Source organism: Zootoca vivipara, chromosome Z (assembly GCF_963506605.1).
Source record: "Zootoca vivipara chromosome Z, rZooViv1.1, whole genome shotgun sequence".
Taxonomy (NCBI): domain Eukaryota; kingdom Metazoa; phylum Chordata; class Lepidosauria; order Squamata; family Lacertidae; genus Zootoca; species Zootoca vivipara.
In genome coordinates, this window is record NC_083294.1 from 91,055 (window position 1) to 109,498 (window position 18,444).

General features: G+C 45.9%; 1 protein-coding gene across 1 annotated transcript in view; it reads right to left on the minus strand.

The window, feature by feature from the left end:
* ENTPD2 (ectonucleoside triphosphate diphosphohydrolase 2) overlaps positions 1-18,444 on the minus strand; it is a 67,727-nt gene that overhangs the window by 15,369 nt on the left and 33,914 nt on the right. Inside the window, exons 3-4 of the mRNA XM_060270609.1 lie at positions 7,978-8,128; positions 4,312-4,471 (exon numbers count right to left, since the gene is read on the minus strand). Of these exons, the coding sequence (XP_060126592.1) occupies positions 4,312-4,471; positions 7,978-8,128 (311 nt within the window). The remainder of the gene's footprint in view (positions 1-4,311; positions 4,472-7,977; positions 8,129-18,444) is intronic.

An 18,444-nucleotide genomic window follows, 5' to 3' on the forward strand; every position in this document is an offset into this window, starting at 1 on the left:
GGGGGCGAGGGGCGGGGTCACAGTGGGGCAAGGAAAGCTCCCTTTCTCCCTTGCCAGCTTTCCCTCCCCCCGCCCCGGCGATCACTCCTTGGCAGCAAATTCCACTGCAGAACAGCTCTTGCTGTCAGGAAGTTCTTCCTAATGTTGAGGTGGAATCTTCTTTCTTGTAGTTTCATAGAATCATGGAATCCTAGAGTTGGAAGAGACCCCGAGGGCCATCCAGTCCAACCCCCTGCCAAGCAGGAAACACCATCCAAGCATTCTTGACATATGCCTGTCAAGCCTCTGCTTAAAGACCTCCAAAGGAGGAGACTCCACCACACTCCTTGGCAGCAAATTCCACTGCCGAACAGCTCTTACTGTCAGGAAGTTCTTCCTAATGTTTAGTCTCTTCTTGAAGCCACCTAAGCCAGTGAGCCCCCATGGTATCTTGTGGCAGTGAGTCGCATCGTTTGCTTGAACCTGCTGCCTATCAACTTAATTGGATGGTCCTCAATTCTAGTATTGCAAGGCGGGGGAATCATAGAATCGTAGAGTTGGAAGAGACCACAAGGGCCATCCAGTCCAGAAGGGAGTAGTAATAATAATAATAATAACAATAATAATTTATTATTTATACCCCGCCCATCTGGCCGGGTCTCCCCAGCCACTCTGGGCGGCTTCCAACCGAAGAATAAAACACAACAATCTATTAAACATTAAAAGCCTCCCTGAAATCGGGCTGCTCCGACCCCCTCCTCCCCGTCCGCGATCGGCAGGGGCGAGGGGGCGCCAGGATCAGCCCAAAATCGGGCTGCTCCGATCCTCTCCTCCCCCTCTGCAATCGCCGGGGTGGGTGGAGGGAAAGCCCCAGAGCCGCGCAAAGCGGTTGCCTGCTTCTAGGGGGGGCAACTGCCCCCTCCTGCCCCCCCTGCCTACGCCCATGCTTCTACATATGGTTCTTCATTGCAAACTTGACGACGACCTTCGTCGACAATTCCTGGACCGGCTCTGTATCCCCAGAAGGAGAGCAGAGCGGGAATGTCTGATGTTTGATGGATTTCTGTATTTTAGTGTTTTGTCGGAAGCCGCCCAGAGTGGCTGGGGAGACCCGGCCAGATGGGCGGGGTATAAATAATAAATTATTATTATTATTATTATTATTATTAAATCTTACAATTCCTATTGTTGGGGAAGGACCAGGAAGGAGCTGACCAAGATGGTGGCTCATTGTCTTCATTTGCTATTTTCTCGTCGTTATAACCGGCAGACGTCTGAATTATTAGAAGCCCCAGTGCCGTGAAAGCGGATATTGGAATTTGGAGGTGACCGGAAGAAGATTCCACCTCAACATTAGGAAGAACTTCCTGACAGTCGGAGCTGTTCGGCAGTGGGATTTGCTACCAAGGAGTGTGGTGGAGTCTCCTTCTTTGGAGGTCTGTAAGCGGAGGCTTGACAGGCATCTGTCAAGAATGCTTTGATGGTGTTTCCTGCTTGGCAGGGGGTTGGACTGGATGGCCCTTGGGGTCTCTTCCAACTCTAGGATTCTATGATTCAATGGATTCAAACTTCAAGAAAGAAGATTCCACCTCAACATCAGGAAGAACTTCCTGACAGTCAGAGCTGTTCGGCAGTGGGATTTGCTGCCAAGGAGTGTGGTGGAGTCCCCTTCTTTGGAGGTCTTTAAGCAGAGGCTTGACAGGCATATGTCAAGAATGCTTTGATGGTGTTTCCTGCTTGGCAGGGGGTTGGACTGGATGGCCCTTGGGGTCTCTTCCAACTCTAGGATTCTATGATTCTACAAGGGCATTTTCGTTGGCCAGGTTCAACGCAAACCCATCGAAGCTCCTGCGGGGAAGGTTCTCCGGCAGGGCGGAGGCTGGAAGGATCCGTCCGTGTCATGACCCCCCCAGGTGGAAAGCCTTCTACACAGGGGCGTAGCCAGGATGAAAATTAGGGGGGGCGAGGGGCGGGGCCGGGGGCGGGGCCACAGTGGGGCAAGGAAAGCTCCCTTTCTCCCTTGCCAGCTTTCCCTCCACCCGCCCCGGCAATCACTCCTTGGCAGCAAATTCCACTGCAGAACAGCTCTTACTGTCAGGAAGTTCTTCCTAATGTTGAGGTGGAATGTTCTTTCTTGTACTTTCATAGAATCATGGAATCCTAGAGTTGGATCCGTCCGTGTCATGACCCCCCAGGTGGAAAGCCTTCTACACATGGTTCTTCATTGCAAACTTGACGACGACCTTCGTCGACAATTCCTGGACCAGCTCTGTATCCCCAGGAGGAGACCAGAGCGGGAATGTCTGATGTTTGATGGATTTCTGTATTTTAGTGTTTTGTCGGAAGCCGCCTGAGTGGCTGGGGGAACCCGGCCAGATGGGCGGGGTATAAATTATTATTATTATTATTATTATTATTAAATCTTACAATTCCTATTGTTGGGGAAGGACCAGGAAGGAGCTGACCAAGATGGTGGCTCATTATCTTCATTTGCTATTTTCTCGTCGTTATAATCGGCGGACGTCTGAATTATTAGAAGCCCCAATGCCGTGAAAGCGGAGGGCGGAATGCTCCCTTCTCTCTCTTAACACAGCGCTTGCTTGCCACAGTGATAGTTTTAATCTGCTATTATTTTGTCTGCGTGTTTGTTTGATGGCAATAAAGGTTTTACCGATTAAAAAAAAGAGGGAATGGCTTCGGTTTGCATTTAATATAGTAAAAAGGGGTGAAAGAAGGAAGGAAGGAAGGAAGGAAGGAAAGAAAGAAAGAAAAAAAAGAAAGAAAGAAAGAAAGAGTGAAGGAAGGAAGGACAGAAAGAAAGAAGGAAGGAAGGAAGGAAGGAAGGAAGGAAGGAATGAAAAAAAGAAAGAAGGAAAGAAGGAAAGAAAGAAGGAAGGAAGGAAGGAAGGAAGGAAGGAAGGAAGGAAGGAAGGAAGGAAGGAAAGACAGAAAGAAGGAAGGAAGGAAGGAAGGAAGGAAAGAGGGAAGGAAAGAACGAAGGAAGGAAGGAAGGGAGGGAGGGAGGGAGGGAGGGAGGGAGGAAGGAAGGAAGGAAGGAAAGAAAGAAGGAAGGAAGGAAGGAAAGAAAGAAAAAAAGAAAGAAGGAAAGAAAGAAAGAAAGAGGGAAGGAAGGAAGGAAGGAAGGACAGAAAGAAAGAAGGAAGGAAGGAAGGAAGGAAGGAAGGAAGGAAGGAAGGAAGGAAGGAAAAAAGAAAGAAGGAAAGAAGGAAAGAAGGAAGGAAGGAAGGAGGGAAGGAAGGAAGGAAGGAAGGAAGGAAGGAAGGAAGGAAGGGAGGGAGGGAGGGAGGGAGGAAGGAAGGAAGGAAGGAAGGAAGGAAGGAAGGAAGGAAGGAAGGAAGGAAGGAAGGAAGGAAGGAAGGAAAGAAAGAAGGAAGGAAGGAAGGAAAGAAAGAAAAAAAGAAAGAAGGAAAGAAAGAAAGAGGGAAGGAAGGAAAGACAGAAAGAAGGAAGGAAGGAAGGAAGGAAGGAAGGAAGGAAAGAAGGGAGGGAGGGAGGGAGGGAGGGAGGGAGGGAGGGAGGGAGGAAGGAAGGACAGAAAGAAAGAAAGAAAGAAGGAAGGAAGGAAGGAAGGAAGGAAGGAAGGAAGGAAGGAAGGAAGGAAGGAAGGAAGGAAGGAAAAAAAGAAAGAAGGAAAGAAGGAAGGAAGGAAGGAAAGACAGAAAGAAGGAAGGAAGGAAGGAAGGAAACAAAGAAGGAAGGAAGGAAGGAAGGAAGGAAGGAAGGAAAGAAGGGAGGGAGGGAGGGAGGGAGGGAGGGAGGGAGGGAGGGAGGGAGGGAGGAAGGAAGGAAGGAAAGAAGGAAGGAAGGAAGGAAGGAAAGAAAGAAAGAAAGAAGGAAAGAAGGAAAGAAAGAAAGAGGGAAGGAAGGAAGGAAGGAAGGAAGGAAGGAAGGAAGGAAGGACAGAAAGAAAGGAAGGAAGGAAGGAAGGAAGGAAGGAAGGAAGGAAGGAAGGAAGGAAGGAAGGAAAAAAGAAAGAAGGAAAGAAGGAAAGAAAGAAAGAAGGAAGGAAGGAGGGAAGGAAGGAAGGAAGGAAGGAAGGAAGGAAGGAAAGAAGGAAGGAAGGAAGGAAGGAAGGAAGGAAGGAAGGAAGGAAGGAAGGAAGGAAGGAAGGAAAGAAAGAAGGAAAGAAGGAAGGAAGGAAGGAAAGAAAAAAGAAAGAAGGAAAGAAGGAAAGAAGGAAAGAAGGAAAGAAGGAAGGAAGGAAAGAAGGAAGGAAGGAAGGAAGGAAGGAAGGAAGGAAAGAAAGAAAGAAAGAAGAAAGAAAGAAAGAAAGAAAGAAAGAAAGAAAGAAAGAAAGAAAGACTCTTCTACCTTGATGAAGTTCTCCAGGAGATAGTTAGCTGTCACCCAGCCAAACACGCCCTCATCCTCTCCGCTTAGGATCCTGGCTCCACGGAAGTCAAAGGGGTACTGCTTCATAGTGGCGCTTACAGCTGCAAGGACCCTGTCCGAAGCCGCAGGGTCAGCGAGGCTGTCCAAAAAAAACAAGAACGGTTGTCTGGATCCGGGTGGAAGTTGCAAGACCAGTGAAGAGACCACAAGTGAAGAGACCACTATAGCATCTAAGATTGTCAATAAGAAAAATGAACAATAATTTAAGATTTTTGAAAAGTTAAAATAACAATAGACTAAAAACAGTGTGATGCAGCAGCTCAAAAAGCCAATGCAATTCTGGGCTGCATCAATAGGAGTATAGCATCTAGATCAAGGGAAGGAATAGGACCACTGTATTCTGCTCTGGTCAGACCTCACCTGGAGTACTGTGTCCAGTTCTGGGCGCCACAGTTCAAGAAGGATCCTGACAAGCTGGAACGTGTCCAGAAGAGGGCAACCAAAATGGTCAAAGGCCTGGAAACGATGCCTTATGAGGAACGGCTTAGGGAGCTGGGCATGTTTAGCCTGGAGAAGAGAAGGTTAAGGGGTGATATGATAGCCATGTTCAAATATATGAAAGGATGTCATATGGAGGAGGGAGAAAGGTTGTTTTCTGCTGCTCCAGAGAAGCGGACACGGAGCAACGGATTCAAACTACAAGAAAGAAGATTCCACCTAAACATTAGGAAGAACTTCCTGACAGTAAGAGCTGTTCGGTAGTGGGATTTGCTGCCAAGGAGTGTGGTGGAGTCTCCTTCTTTGGAGGTCTTTAAGCAGAGGCTTGACAGGCATATGTCAAGAATGCTTTGGTGGTGTTTCCTGCTTGGCAGGGGGTTGGACTGGATGGCCCTTGTGGTCTCTTCCAACTCTAGGATTCTATGATTCCCCCGCCTTGCAATACTAGAATTGAGGATCATCCAATTAAGTTGATAGGCAGCAGGTTCAAGCAAACTTTTTCAGCAGGGGGCCGGTCCACTGTCCCTCAAACCTTATGGGGGGCCGGACTATATTTTGAAAAAAAATATGAACAAATTCCTATGCCCCACAAATAACCCAGAGATGCATTTTAAATAAAAGGACACATTCTACTCATGTAAAACTATGCTGATTCCCAGACCTTCCGCGGGCCACATCCAGCCCCGGGGCCTTAGTTTGGGGACCCTGACCTAAACATTAGGAAGAACTTCCTGACAGTCAGAGCTGTTCGGCAGTGGAATTTGCTGCCAAGGAGTGTGGTGGAGTCTCCTTCTTTGGAGGTCTTTAAGCAGAGGCTTGACAGGCACATGTCAGGAATGCTTTGATGGTGTTTCCTGCTTGGCAGGGGGTTGGACTGGATGGCCCTTGTGGTCTCTTCCAACTCTAGGATTCTATGATTAGGAAGAACTTCCTGACAGTAAGAGCTGTTCGGCAGTGGAATTTGCTGCCAAGGAGTGTGGTGGAGTCTCCTTCTTTTGGAGGTCTTTAAGCAGAGGCTTGACAGGCATATGTCAAGAATGCTTTGATGGTGTTTCCTGCTTGGCAGGGGGTTGGACTGGATGGCCCTTGGGGTCTCTTCCAACTCTATGATTCTATGATTCTATGAAACTACAAGAAAGAAGATTCCACCTCAACATTAGGAAGAACATCCTGACAGTCAGAGCTGTTCGGCAGTGGAATTTGCTGCCAAGGAGTGTGGTGGAGTCTCCTTCTTTGGAGGTCTTTAAGCAGAGGCTTGACAGGCATATGCCAAGAATTGATGGTGTTTCCTGCTCGGCAGGGGTTGGACTGGATGGCCCTCGTGGTCTCTTCCAACTCTACGATTCTATGATTCCCCCGCCTTGCAATACTAGAATTGAGGACCATCCAATTAAGTTGATAGGCAGCAGGTTCAAGCAAACGATGGGACTCACTGCCACAAGATACCATGGGGGCTCACTGGCTTAGGTGGCTTCAAGAAGAGACTAAACATTAGGAAGAACTTCCTGACAGCAAGAGCTGTTCGGCAGTGGGATTTGCTGCCAAGGAGTGTGGTGGAGTCTCCTTCTTTGGAGGTCTTTAAGCAGAGGCTTGACAGGCACATGTCAAGAATGCTTTGATGGTGTTTCCTGCTTGGCAGGGGGTTGGACTGGATGGCCCTTGGGGTCTCTTCCAACTCTATGATTCTATGAATTTAATTTAGGGAGGCCATAGTTAAAGGCTTGCCAAATGCACACACAGAAATGAAGCAGGACTGAATGTGGATCCCCTGGGGCTGGATCCTATTGTGTTTCACTGAGCAAGGGGAGTAGCCTCTGAGCACACGCAAAGTGCCACTGTCCCTCTTTTCTGAATACCTGCAGGCAGCTCTCATATACCTTGGTTTAAGCAACAGGACTCCTGTTGCTTTGAAGATTCCACCTAAACCTTAGGAAGAACATCCTGACAGTCAGAGCTGTTCGGCAGTGGGATTTGCTGCCAAGGAGTGTGGTGGAGTCTCCTTTTTTTGGAGGTCTTTAAGCAGAGGCTTGACAGGCACATGTCAAGAAGGCTTGGATGGTGTTTCCTGCTCGGCAGGGGGTTGGACTGGATGGCCCTCGGGGTCTCTTCCAACTCTACGATTCTATGATTCACATACAACTGCATTTTAAGAGTGCAGAATATGCTAATGAGTTTTGGGGTGGGGAAGAAACCAATGAGAGGTTGCCTGTTTTGCACCAAGGTCTAGTCAGGCACGGTGAGACCAGGCTGCTGAACTAGATGAGCCACTGGCCTGATCCAGCAGGCCTTTCTTCTGCTGACAGTCAGAGCTGTTCGGCAGTGGGATTTGCTGCCAAGGAGTGTGGTGGAGTCTCCTTCTTGGGAGGTCTTTAAGCAGAGGCTTGACAGGCACATGTCAAGAAGGCTTTGATGGTGTTTCCTGCTCGGCAGGGGGTTGGACTGGATGGCCCTTGTGGTCTCTTCCAACTCTAGGATTCTATGATTCTAACTCCAGCCTGACGTGCAGGGATGCCGGTTAACATGGGAATTAAAGGAAAAGGTAAAGGGACCCCTGACCATTAGGTCCAGTCATGACCGACTCCTGACAGTAAGAGCTGTTCGGCAGTGGGATTTGCTGCCAAGGAGTGTGGTGGAGCGAGTCTCCTTCTTTGGAGGTCTTTAAGCAGAGGCTTGACAGCCATATGTCAGGAATGCTTTGATGGTGTTTCCTGCTTGGCAGGGGGTTGGACTGGATGGCCCTCGGGGTCTCTTCCAACTCTACGATTCTATGATTCTAGGTGGCTTTAAGAAGCCATGATGGTTGTCTGGAGCCACCAGCTTTAGAGGCAGTCTACCTCTGAAAGCCAGCCAGTTCCTGGGGAGCTGCAGCCATGACAATAATAATAATAATAATAATAATAATAATAATAATAATAATAATAATAATAATAATTTATTATTTATACCCCGCCCATCTGGCTGGGTTCCCCCAGCCACTCTGGGCGGCTTCCAACAAAACAGAAATTCTAAAATACAGAAATACATCAAACATTAAAATACAGAAATCCATCAAGCCAGCGGCAAGGATGACATTGCAACAGGAGACAGAAGCATGCAAAAAAGAAAAAAATGCCCCGAGATGCCAGGCTAGGGCTACGGAGTTCTCACTTGAGCAGCCGCATGCCGGCTGTGGCTCCCAGGTAAAGAGGGGTGGCTGCGTGCCTCTCCTTCGGAACATCGACCTGGGCCTGGTCAAGACACGCCGTCAAGCTCCGTCCAGCTGCTGAGGGATCGGCGACGTAGCTGGAGATGCCGCCACCTGCGGATTCAACCCGAGACAAGGCCGTCATTCCCAGTCTAGGGGCGCAGCTGGTCAGCTGGTCAGTAGGGTGGGTCATAAAAAACTTTTTTTTTTGGAAAACGCTTCCTCCCTCGATCTCATATCAGGCGTATGGTATAAACATGGTGTTTCCTGCTTGGCAGGGGGTTGGACTGGATGGCCCTTGGGGTCTCTTCCAACTATATGACTCTATGATTCTCTATGATTCTATGATTCCACCTCAACATTAGAAAGAACTTCCTGACAGTCAGAGCTGTTCGGCAGTGGGATTTGCTGCCAAGGAGTGGGGTGGAGTCTCCTTCTTTGGAGGTCTTTAAGCAGAGGCTTGACGGCCATATGTCAAGAATGCTTTGATGGTGTTTCCTGCTTGGCAGGGGGTTGGACTGGATGGCCTTTGGGGTCTCTTCCAACTATATGACTCTATGATTCTCTATGATTCTATGATTCCACCTAAACATTAGAAAGAACTTCCTGACAGTCAGAGCTGTTCGGCAGTGGGATTTGCTGCCAAGGAGCGTGGTGGAGTCTCCTTCTCTGGAGGTCTTTAAGCAGAGGCTTGACAGGCATCTGTCAAGAATGCTTGGATGGTGTTTCCTGCTTGGCAGGGGGTTGGACTGGATGGCCCTTGGGGTCTCTTCCAACTATATGACTCTATGATTCTCTATGATTCTATGTTTCCACCTAAACATTAGAAAGAACTTCCTGACAGTCAGAGCTGTTCGGCAGTGGGATTTGCTGCCAAGGAGTGGGGTGGAGTCTCCTTCTTGGGAGGTCTTTAAGCAGAGGCTTGACAGGCATATGTCCAGAATGCTTTGATGGTGTTTCCTGCTCGGCAGGGGGTTGGACTGGATGGCCCTTGGGGTCTCTTCCAACTCTAGGATTCTATGATTCTATGAACATAGTCAAATTTCAAATTTGGGACAAATCGGTTCATATTTAGACCCTGCTCCTACAGACTGGAATTTTGCCTCGCTACGAGCGATGAAAACATAGGAATTTGACTCATTTATTCCCAGGATGTTAAATGGCGAACTGATCAACATAAATTTTAGGTTTCACGTAGAGCAATGAGAGTTGCATACTATTATTTTCCTGCAATATCTATTTATTTAAGATCAAACAGGTTGATAATTGACATGAAAAACCGATAATATATGGTTCACATTGCGAAGAAGAATTTATTTTGAATTATGTCCTTAGTTCTTCTGTATTTATTGATTTTTCTTTTGTATGAGATACGATGAGGAGAAAATTATCGTCGTATTCATATCATGCATATGTTCTACTCTGTATTATTTTAAACAATAAAGTCTTTTTTAAAAAAATTAAAAAAAAGAAAAAGATAATTGACATGAAAGATTTATACGATCTGAAGAGAAACCAGAGTATGTTAAAGTTCGGAAGTTGTTTTATGTATTACTGTGCAAATGAAATGTATATTTTTTTTGTATAGATTTTAATATTAATAAAGATTTTTTGCTAATTAAAAAAAAAAGATAATTGACATGAAAAACCAATGGTTTTGAACAAATTATACGGAACAGTAAAGCAGTGTTTCCCAACCAGTGTGCCTCCAGATGTTTTGGGACTACAACTCCCATCATTCCTGACCACTAGTCTTGCTAGCTAGGGATGATGGGAGTTGTAGTCCCAAAACATCTGGAGGCACAGTGGTTGGGAAACACTGGAGTAAAGCAAACGGGGTCCTAAACAAGTAAACATAAATATTGAACAATAAAACACCCCTCATATTATGCGTTGCATCAAAACATCACCTTGTACTTAATTACTTAATTACTAATGACCAAAATAGAGGTTTAGTGTAAGGCATAGAAGCCTATTTTTTAGCATATATGGTGTACAAGTGCAATGTATAATATTGCACAAGGCATAATTTTATTAATTACACAAAAGGTAAGCATTTAGTACAATTTATACCTAAGTAATTACTTAATTACTAATGACCAAAATAGAGGTTTAGTGTAAGGCATAAAAGCATATTTTTTTTAGCATATATGGTGTACAAGTGCAATGTATAATATTGCACAAGGCATAATTTTATGAATTACACAAAAGGTAAGCATTTAGTACAATTTATACCTAAGTAATTACTTAATTACTAATTACCAAAATAGAGGTTTAGTGTAAGGCATAAAAGCATATTTTTTTTAGCATATATGGTGTACAAGTGCAATGTATAATATTGCACAAGGCATAATTTTATTAATTACACAAAAGGTAAGCATTTAGTACAATTTATACCTAAGTAATTAAGTACCGTATATTCCGGCGTATCAGACAACTGGGCGTATAAGACGACCCTCGACTTTTGAGACGATTTCCCTGGGTTAAAAAGTAGTCTTACATGCAGGAATATACAGTATAATGTGATGTTTTGATGCAACCCATAATATGAGTGGTGTTTTATGAGTTTGAAGGATTTCTGTATTTTTTTTTAATATATTTTTTATTAAGTATTTTATCAACACATATCAAAGGAAACATACACAAAGAAATACAAGATACAAAATTACAGATACAAAAGAAAATATCAAGATACAAAAAATACAAAAATCAAACAACATGTAACAGAAAGAAAATACATCATCTCTAATCCATTTTAGTATTCATTGTCCTCAGGCTTCCCCAATTCCCCACTATCTGATTTTCATTTTTATAAACTTCTGTAGCAGTTTCTAAATGAAGGATTTCTGTATTTTAGTGTTTTGTCGGAAGCCGCCCAGAGTGGCTGGGGAGACCCGGCCAGATGGGCGGGGTATAAATAATAAATCATTATTATTATTATTATTATTGTTTAATGTTTGTGTTTACCTGTTTAGGACCCCGTTTGCTTCATTGTTCCATACCATTTGTTCAAAACCCTTGGTGTTTCATGTCAATTATCAACATGTTAAATAAACAAATATTGCATAAAATAAGAGTAGGCAACTCTTATCGCTCTCCACGAAACCTAAAATTGATGTCGATTAGTTCACCATTGAACATGCGGGGAATAAATGAGTCCAATTCCTATGTTTGTAGCGAGGCCAAATTTCCATCTGTAGGAGCCAGGGTCTCAATATGAACCGATTTGTCCCCAAGTTGACTCCAGAGGACAGGATCACACTTCAGAATGACCTTCACAGATTAGACAACTGGGCCAAAGCAAACAAGATGAATTTTAACAGGGAGAAATGTAAAGTACTACACTTGGGCAAAAAAAATGAAAGGCACAAATACAGGATGGGAGACACCCGGCTTGAGAGCAGTACATGTGAACAGGATCCAGGAGTCTTGGTAGACCACAAACTTGACATGAGCCAGCAGTGTGATGCAGCAGCTCAAAAAGCCAATGCAATTCTGGGCTGCATCAAGAGGAGTATAGCATCTAGATCTAGGGAAGTAATAGTACCACTGTATTCTGCTCTGGTCAGACCTCACCTGGAGTCCTGTGTCCAGTTCTGGGCACCACAGTTCAAGAAGGATCCTGACAAGCTGGAAGGTGTCCAGAAGAGGGCAACCAAAATGGTCCAAGGCCTGGAAACGATGCCTTATGAGGAACGGCTTAGGGAGCTGGGTATGTTTAGCCTGGAGGAGAGAAGGTTAAGGGGTGATATGATAGCCATGTTCAAATATATCAAAGGATGTCATATAGAGGAGGGAGAAAGGTTGTTTTCTGCTGCTCCAGAGAAGCGGACACGGAGCAACGGATTCAAACTACAAGAAAGAAAATTCCACCTCAACATTAGGAAGAACTTCCTGACAGTCAGAGCTGTTCGGCAGTGGGATTTGCTGCCAAGGAGTGTGGTGGAGTCTCCTTCTTTGGAGGTCTTTAAGCAGAGGCTCGACAGGCATATGTCAAGAATGCTTTGATGGTGTTTCCTGCTTGGCAGGGGGTTGGACTGGATGGCCCTTGTGGTCTCTTCCAACTCTATGATTCTATGATTATATGATTCTATGACTATGTTTATACCATACGCCTGATATAAGATGGAGGGAGGAAACATTTTCCAAAAAAAAAAAGAGCTTTTTTTTGACCCACCCTACTAAGGAAACCTATTTTCTCAAAGCAGAATTAAGTCTCGCTTTAATTAGGCAATTCAAACGGGAAGCTCTGGTCTGCTCTGGTCCTTGGAAAGCTGTCTGGCCCAGCGAAAGAAAGCATTTCTACCATAGCTGCCAAGTTATCCCTTTTTTTTAAAAGGGATTTTCCCTTATGCTGAGTTTTCCCTTTTCTCGCGAGGAAGCCTATTCAGCATAAGGGAAAATCCCTTAAAAAAAAGGGGCTAACTTGGCAGCTATGGTTAATCCTGTTTACCTATATGCTAACCATAGAATCCTAGAGTTGGAAGAGACCCCCAAGGGCCATCCAGTCCAACCCCCTGCCAAGCAGGAAACACCATCCAAGCATTCTGGACATATGCCTGTCAAGCCTCTGCTTCAAGACCTCCCAAAGAAGGAGACTCCACCACACTCCTTGGCAGCAAATCCCACTGCCGAACAGCTCTTACTGTCAAGAAGTTCTTCTTTCTTGAAGTTTGAATCCGTTGCTCCGTGTCCGCTTCTCTGGAGCAGCAGAAAACAATCTTTCTCCCTCCTCCATATGACATCCTTTTTATATATTTGAACATGGCTATCATATCACCCCTTCACCTTCTCTTCTCCAGGCTAAACATACCCAGCTCCCTAAGCCGTTCCTCATTAGGCACCTCTAGCTTTCACTTCAGGTTAAGTCATAGCTGCCAAGTTTTCCCTTTTCTCGCGAGGAAGCCTATTCAGCATAAGGGAAAATCCCTTTAAAAAAGGGGATAACTTGGCAGCTATGAAATAAGGACCATTCCACGCATAGAGTGTAGTGGCATTTGCGGACGAGCGCAGGAAGAAATCTGGGAGGGGGTGGGCTGTTAGTCAGGATGAGTCACGGGGCGTGCCTTGAATTTGATTGACAGGCCATTCTAATTTAACCAACACGTCGCTTCCGTTTCCCCCGTTCTTGGGGAAAGTTCGCCAATTCCCCGCCCGCCCTCCGCTGCATATAGGCTTAGTTGGCACCGCTTGCCCGACTAGCGGGGGGTCGCCTGTATTCAGGGGTCCAGTAGGGATTTTGCCACGTGGCTGATTGGCTGTTGCCATTTGGTTTTTGCCGACTGTCAAGCAATTTGTCACAACTTGTTAGGCTGGCCGCTAGGCTTTGGTTAGAATCATAGAATAGAATCATAGAGTTGGAAGAGACCACAAGGGCCATCCAGTCCAACCCCCTGCCAAGCAGGAAACACCATCAAAGCATTCCTGACAGATGGCTGTCAAGCCTCTGCTTAAAGACCTCCAAAGAAGGAGACTCCACCACACTCCTTGGCAGCAAATTCCACTGCCGAACAGCTCTTACTGTCAGGAAGTTCTTCCTAATGTTGAGGTGGAATCTTCTTTCTTGTAGCTTGAATCCATTGCTCCGTGTCAGAAAACAACCTTTCTCCCTCCTCTATATGACATCCTTTCATATATTTGAACACGGCTATCATATCACCCCTTCACCTTCTCTTCTCCAGGCTAAACATACCCAGCTCCCTAAGCCGTTCCTCATAAGGCATCGTTTCCAGGCCTTTGACCATTTTGGTTGCCCTCTTCTGGACACGTTCCAGCTTGTCAGTATCCTTCTTGGACTGTGGTGCCCAGAACTGGACACAGTACTCCAGGTGAGGTCTGACCAGAGCAGAATACAGTGGTCCTATTACTTCCCTAGATCTAGATGCTATACTCCTCTTGATGCAGCCCAGAATTGCATTGGCTTTTTGAGCTGCTGCATCACACTGCTGACTCATGTCAAGTTTATGGTCTACCAAGACTCCTAGATCCTTTTCACATGTACTGCTCTCAAGCCAGGTGTCTTCTATCCTGTATTTGTGCCTTTCATTTTTTTTGCCCAAGTGTAGTACTTTGCATTTCTCCTTGTTAAAATTCATCTTGTTTGCTTTGGCCCAGTTGTCTAATCTGTTAAGGTCATTCTGAAGTGTGATCCTGTCCTCTGGGGTATTAGCCACCCCTCCCCATTTGGTGTCGTCTGCAAACTTGCTCAGGATGCCCTCAAGCCCATCATCCAAGTCATTGATAAAGATGTTGAACAAGACTGGGCCCAAGACAGAACCCTGTGGCACCCCACTAGTTTACTTGACAGTAAACTACTTCGAAGTGGTCCTGCCCAACCGGGCAGATGGTATGGTCCTGACCCAGGGGTCAGATGGAAATGGTCCTGTCCCTTAGAGTGGACAGAAGGATTAACCAAAGCCTAAGCCAACACTCAGAATTAAAATTGTATTTTAAATAAAGTTGTGCCCCAAAATAATGCCCCAAAAACCAAACCTAAATTATTGTGTCAGTTGTGAGTTATCGGGATTTCTGGTGGGCTTTGTCACGCAAAACAATACAAAAATGCCAGAGACAAGCAACAAAGCCTAAATCAAGGCGATATTGCTGGCGTAATAGCATTTAAATTACCCCAAGACAAGGATGCAAAGGTTTAGGTGCCAGCGCCAAAAATCTAATATGCGGATATATGTGAAGCATAAAATAGCCCAAAATAGGCTCGGCACGTTGAGTTAAAAAATATGTTGTTGTTGTTGTTGTTTAGTCGTGTCCGACCCTTCGTGACCCCATGGACCAGAGCACGCCAGGCACTCCTGTCTTGCACTGCCTCCCGCAGTTTGGTCAAACTCATGTTCGTAGCTTCGAGAACACTGTCCAACCATCTCGTCCTCTGCCGTCCCCTTCTCCTTGTGCCCTCCATCTTTCCCAACATCAGGGTCTTTTCCAGGGAGTCTTCTCTTCTCACGAGGTGGCCAAAGTATTGGAGCCTCAGCTTCACGATCTGTCCTTGGCAGCAAATTCCACTGCCGAACAGCTCCTGACAGTAAGAGCTGTTCGGCAGTGGGATTTGCTGCCAAGGAGTGTGGCGGAGTCTCCTTCTTTGGAGGTCTTTAAGCAGAGGCTCGACAGGCATATGTCAAGAATGCTTTGATGGTGTTTCCTGCTTGGCAGGGGGTCGGACTGGATGGCCCTTGTGGTCTCTTCCAACTCTACGATTCTATGATTAGGAAGAACTTCCTGACAGTAAGAGCTGTTCGGCAGTGGAATTTGCTGCCAAGGAGTGTGGTGGAGTCTCCTTCTTTGGAGGTCTTGAAGCAGAGGCTTGACAGGCACATGTCAAGAATGCTTTGATGGTGTTTCCTGCTTGGCAGGGGGCTGGACTGGATGGCCCTTGGGGTCGCTTCCAACTCTAGGATTCTATGATTCTGTCCTTCCAGGGAGCCCTCAGGGCTGATTTCCTTCAGAATGGAGAGGTTTGAGCTTCTTGCAGTCCATGGGACTCTCAAGAGTCTCCTCCAGCACCACAATTCAAAGTCCTCCTAGCTTTCCCCCAAAGCTGCGTAGAGCCAGCATGAAATGGCCAGGAGATTAACCGGTGCCCTTTACGTCCCCGTCGAGCCACCCTCTGGATCCCCAAACCATTTGTCGGCTTGGCACGGCCAGAGCGCCCAGCTGGCCCTCTGCCTTGGCCTCCCATTGTGACATATTCTTTCATGTTTCGAAAAGAAGCACCTGCGCCTTTTGTGCCGGTCGCCCGGCCGATGCCAAGCTCTGGAACAAGAGACCACGTTGCCTTTAAAAAAAAGGAAGTTGGCACTAAAGATTTCAAAGGAGGTGGGCGAGGTTGGCTCTTTGCCTGGCGCTCCGCGGGAAGAGGGAGAAAACGGCCGACTGGCGCACCCGGCTTCTTCGGCGGCGTGCCCACGGCACAAAAGCCCGACAATGGGCGAACCGGATCAGAGCCGGCCGCCGGATGTACGATTTGTTGTTGGAGTGGTATACCAAAGATGAGTTGACAAAAGAAGCGATGATTAAATGGGCAAAAGATTTGGGGCATAATATTGAATAATAAGAATAATAAGAATAATTTATTATTTATACCCCGCCCATCTGGCCGGGTTCCCCCAGCCACTCTGGGCGGCTTCCAACAAAACAGACATTCTAAAATCCAGAAATCCAGAAATCCAGAATACAGAAATTGAATATGATGCGTGGTTGAAATTACGGAATCAAACTTTAAGATTTACAGCATAGAATCATAGAATCATAGAATCAGAGAGTTGGAAGAGACCCCAAGGGCCATCCAGTCCAACCCCCTGCCAAGCAGGAAACACCATCAAAGCATTCCTGACAGATGGCTGTCAAGCCTCTGCTTAAAGACCTCCAAAGAAGGAGACTCCACCACACTCCTTGGCAGCAAATTCCACTGCCGAACAGCTCTTACTGTCAGGAAGTTCTTCCTAATGTTTAGCATGTGCTGCCTTGAAAGAAAATGTGTATAAGATGATGTACAGATGGTATTGAACTCCAGTTAAATTAGCTAAAATGTATAGAATGAGGGACAAAAGTGGCTGGAAATGGAAAGAGAAAGAATTTTATCATATGTGGTGGACATGCGAAAAAGTTAAAAGATTTTTGGGAAAGTTTATATAACGAATTGAAAAAGATGTTTAGATATACTTTTCCAAAAAAAAAACCAGAAGCATTTTTGTTAGGAATAATGGGAGGAGAGATTAGAAAAGAAGATCAAACGTTGTTCGCAACAACCGCGGCTAGGACTTTGTTAGCCCCAAAATGGAAATTACAGGAATTACCTACAATTGTGGAGTGGCAGACAAAAATGAGGGACTATGGTGAACTCGCTAGATTGACATGCAAGATTCGTGACCAGGGGGAGACGAGGTTTCAAAAGGACCGGAGTAAATATGTGGACTATATGGAGAAAAACTGGAGATGGTTAAAAACTCTCGCAGGATTAAAATAAACCTTACGAATTGACCGATATGTCAAAAAAGGAACTGCAAAAAAAGGGAATTAACAAGAAACCCGCATGAAGGGAGGGGGGGAAGTCATAGCTCGGCGGAGCAAGGTAAAAGATGTGGATATAAGATTGGTTTTGTTAATTTGTTGAATTTGGAAAATTGGAATAAAATGTATTTTTTAAATAAAAAAAAAAGGATCAGAGCCGGCCGCCGGCGACACATCCCCAAGGCAGGCGCCGCCACTTTGACCCCGAGAAGAAACGAGCGCCGCGTCTAGCAAGATGGCGCCGCAGAGTCGTGCTCTTTGGCCGTCGTCTGAATCACAAGCAAGAGTCTTCCCATCGGGGCTGCGGAGAATCCTGCCACGTCGCTCACTCCGAGGCCGTTTCAGCCCCATTGAGAAGAAGGATGATTTCTGACTAGAGTTCCCCTATAACAGGGGTGTCAAACTCAAATTCATCGGGGGCCGCACCAGCAGTTTGGTCACCCTCCAAGGGCCGGTTGTATCTGTAGGACGATGTGTCCCCTCTTTATTCTCATAAATTATTGTCACTGCATTCAATTATTACTGTTTTTTGTAATAATGTAAGTAATAACTAGCTCTGAAAGCAGAAACGTAGTCAGAATAATGGCAAGTCGATATTCGAATGTACAATTATTGTACAATTGATTGAAAAATGATTTTTTGGTAACTGCACTGGGTGGTGGAGGCTGGCTAGGGTTTCATGCAGGAAGGAAGGAAGGAAGGAAGGAAGGAAGGAAGGAAGGAAGGAAGGAAGAAAAGAGGGAGCAGGAGGGAGAGAGGAAGGAAAGAGGGGAGAGAAGGAAAGAAAAAGAAAGAGGGAGAGAAGACGGAAAGGGAGAAAGAAGGAAGGAAGTAGAGAGGGAAAGAAAGAATAAGAATGAGGGAGAGGAAGAAAGATGGGAAGGACGGAAGGAAGGAAGGAAGGAAGAAAAGAGGGAGCAGGAAGGAGAGAGGAAGGAAAGAGGGGAGAGAAGGAAAGAAAAAGAAAGAGGGAGAGAAGAGGGAAAGGGAGAAAGAAGGAAGGAAGTAGAGAGGGAAAGAAAGAATAAGAATGAGGGAGAGGAAGAAAGATGGGAAGGGCGGAAGGAAGGAAGGAAGGAAGAAAAGAGGGAGCAGGAAGGAGAGAGGAAGGAAAGAGGGGAGAGAAGGAAAGAAAAAGAAAGAGGGAGAGAAGAGGGAAAGGGAGAAAGAAGGAAGGAAGTAGAGAGGGAAAGAAAGAATAAGAATGAGGGAGAGGAAGAAAGATGGGAAGGACGGAAGGAAGGAAGAAATGAGGGAGCAGGAGGGAGAGAGGAAGGAAAGAGGGGAGAGAAGGAAAGAAAAAGAAAGAGGGAGAGAAGACGGAAAGGGAGAAAGAAGGAAGGAAGTAGAGAGGGAAAGAAAGAATAAGAATGAGGGAGAGGAGGAAAGATGGGAAGGACGGAAGG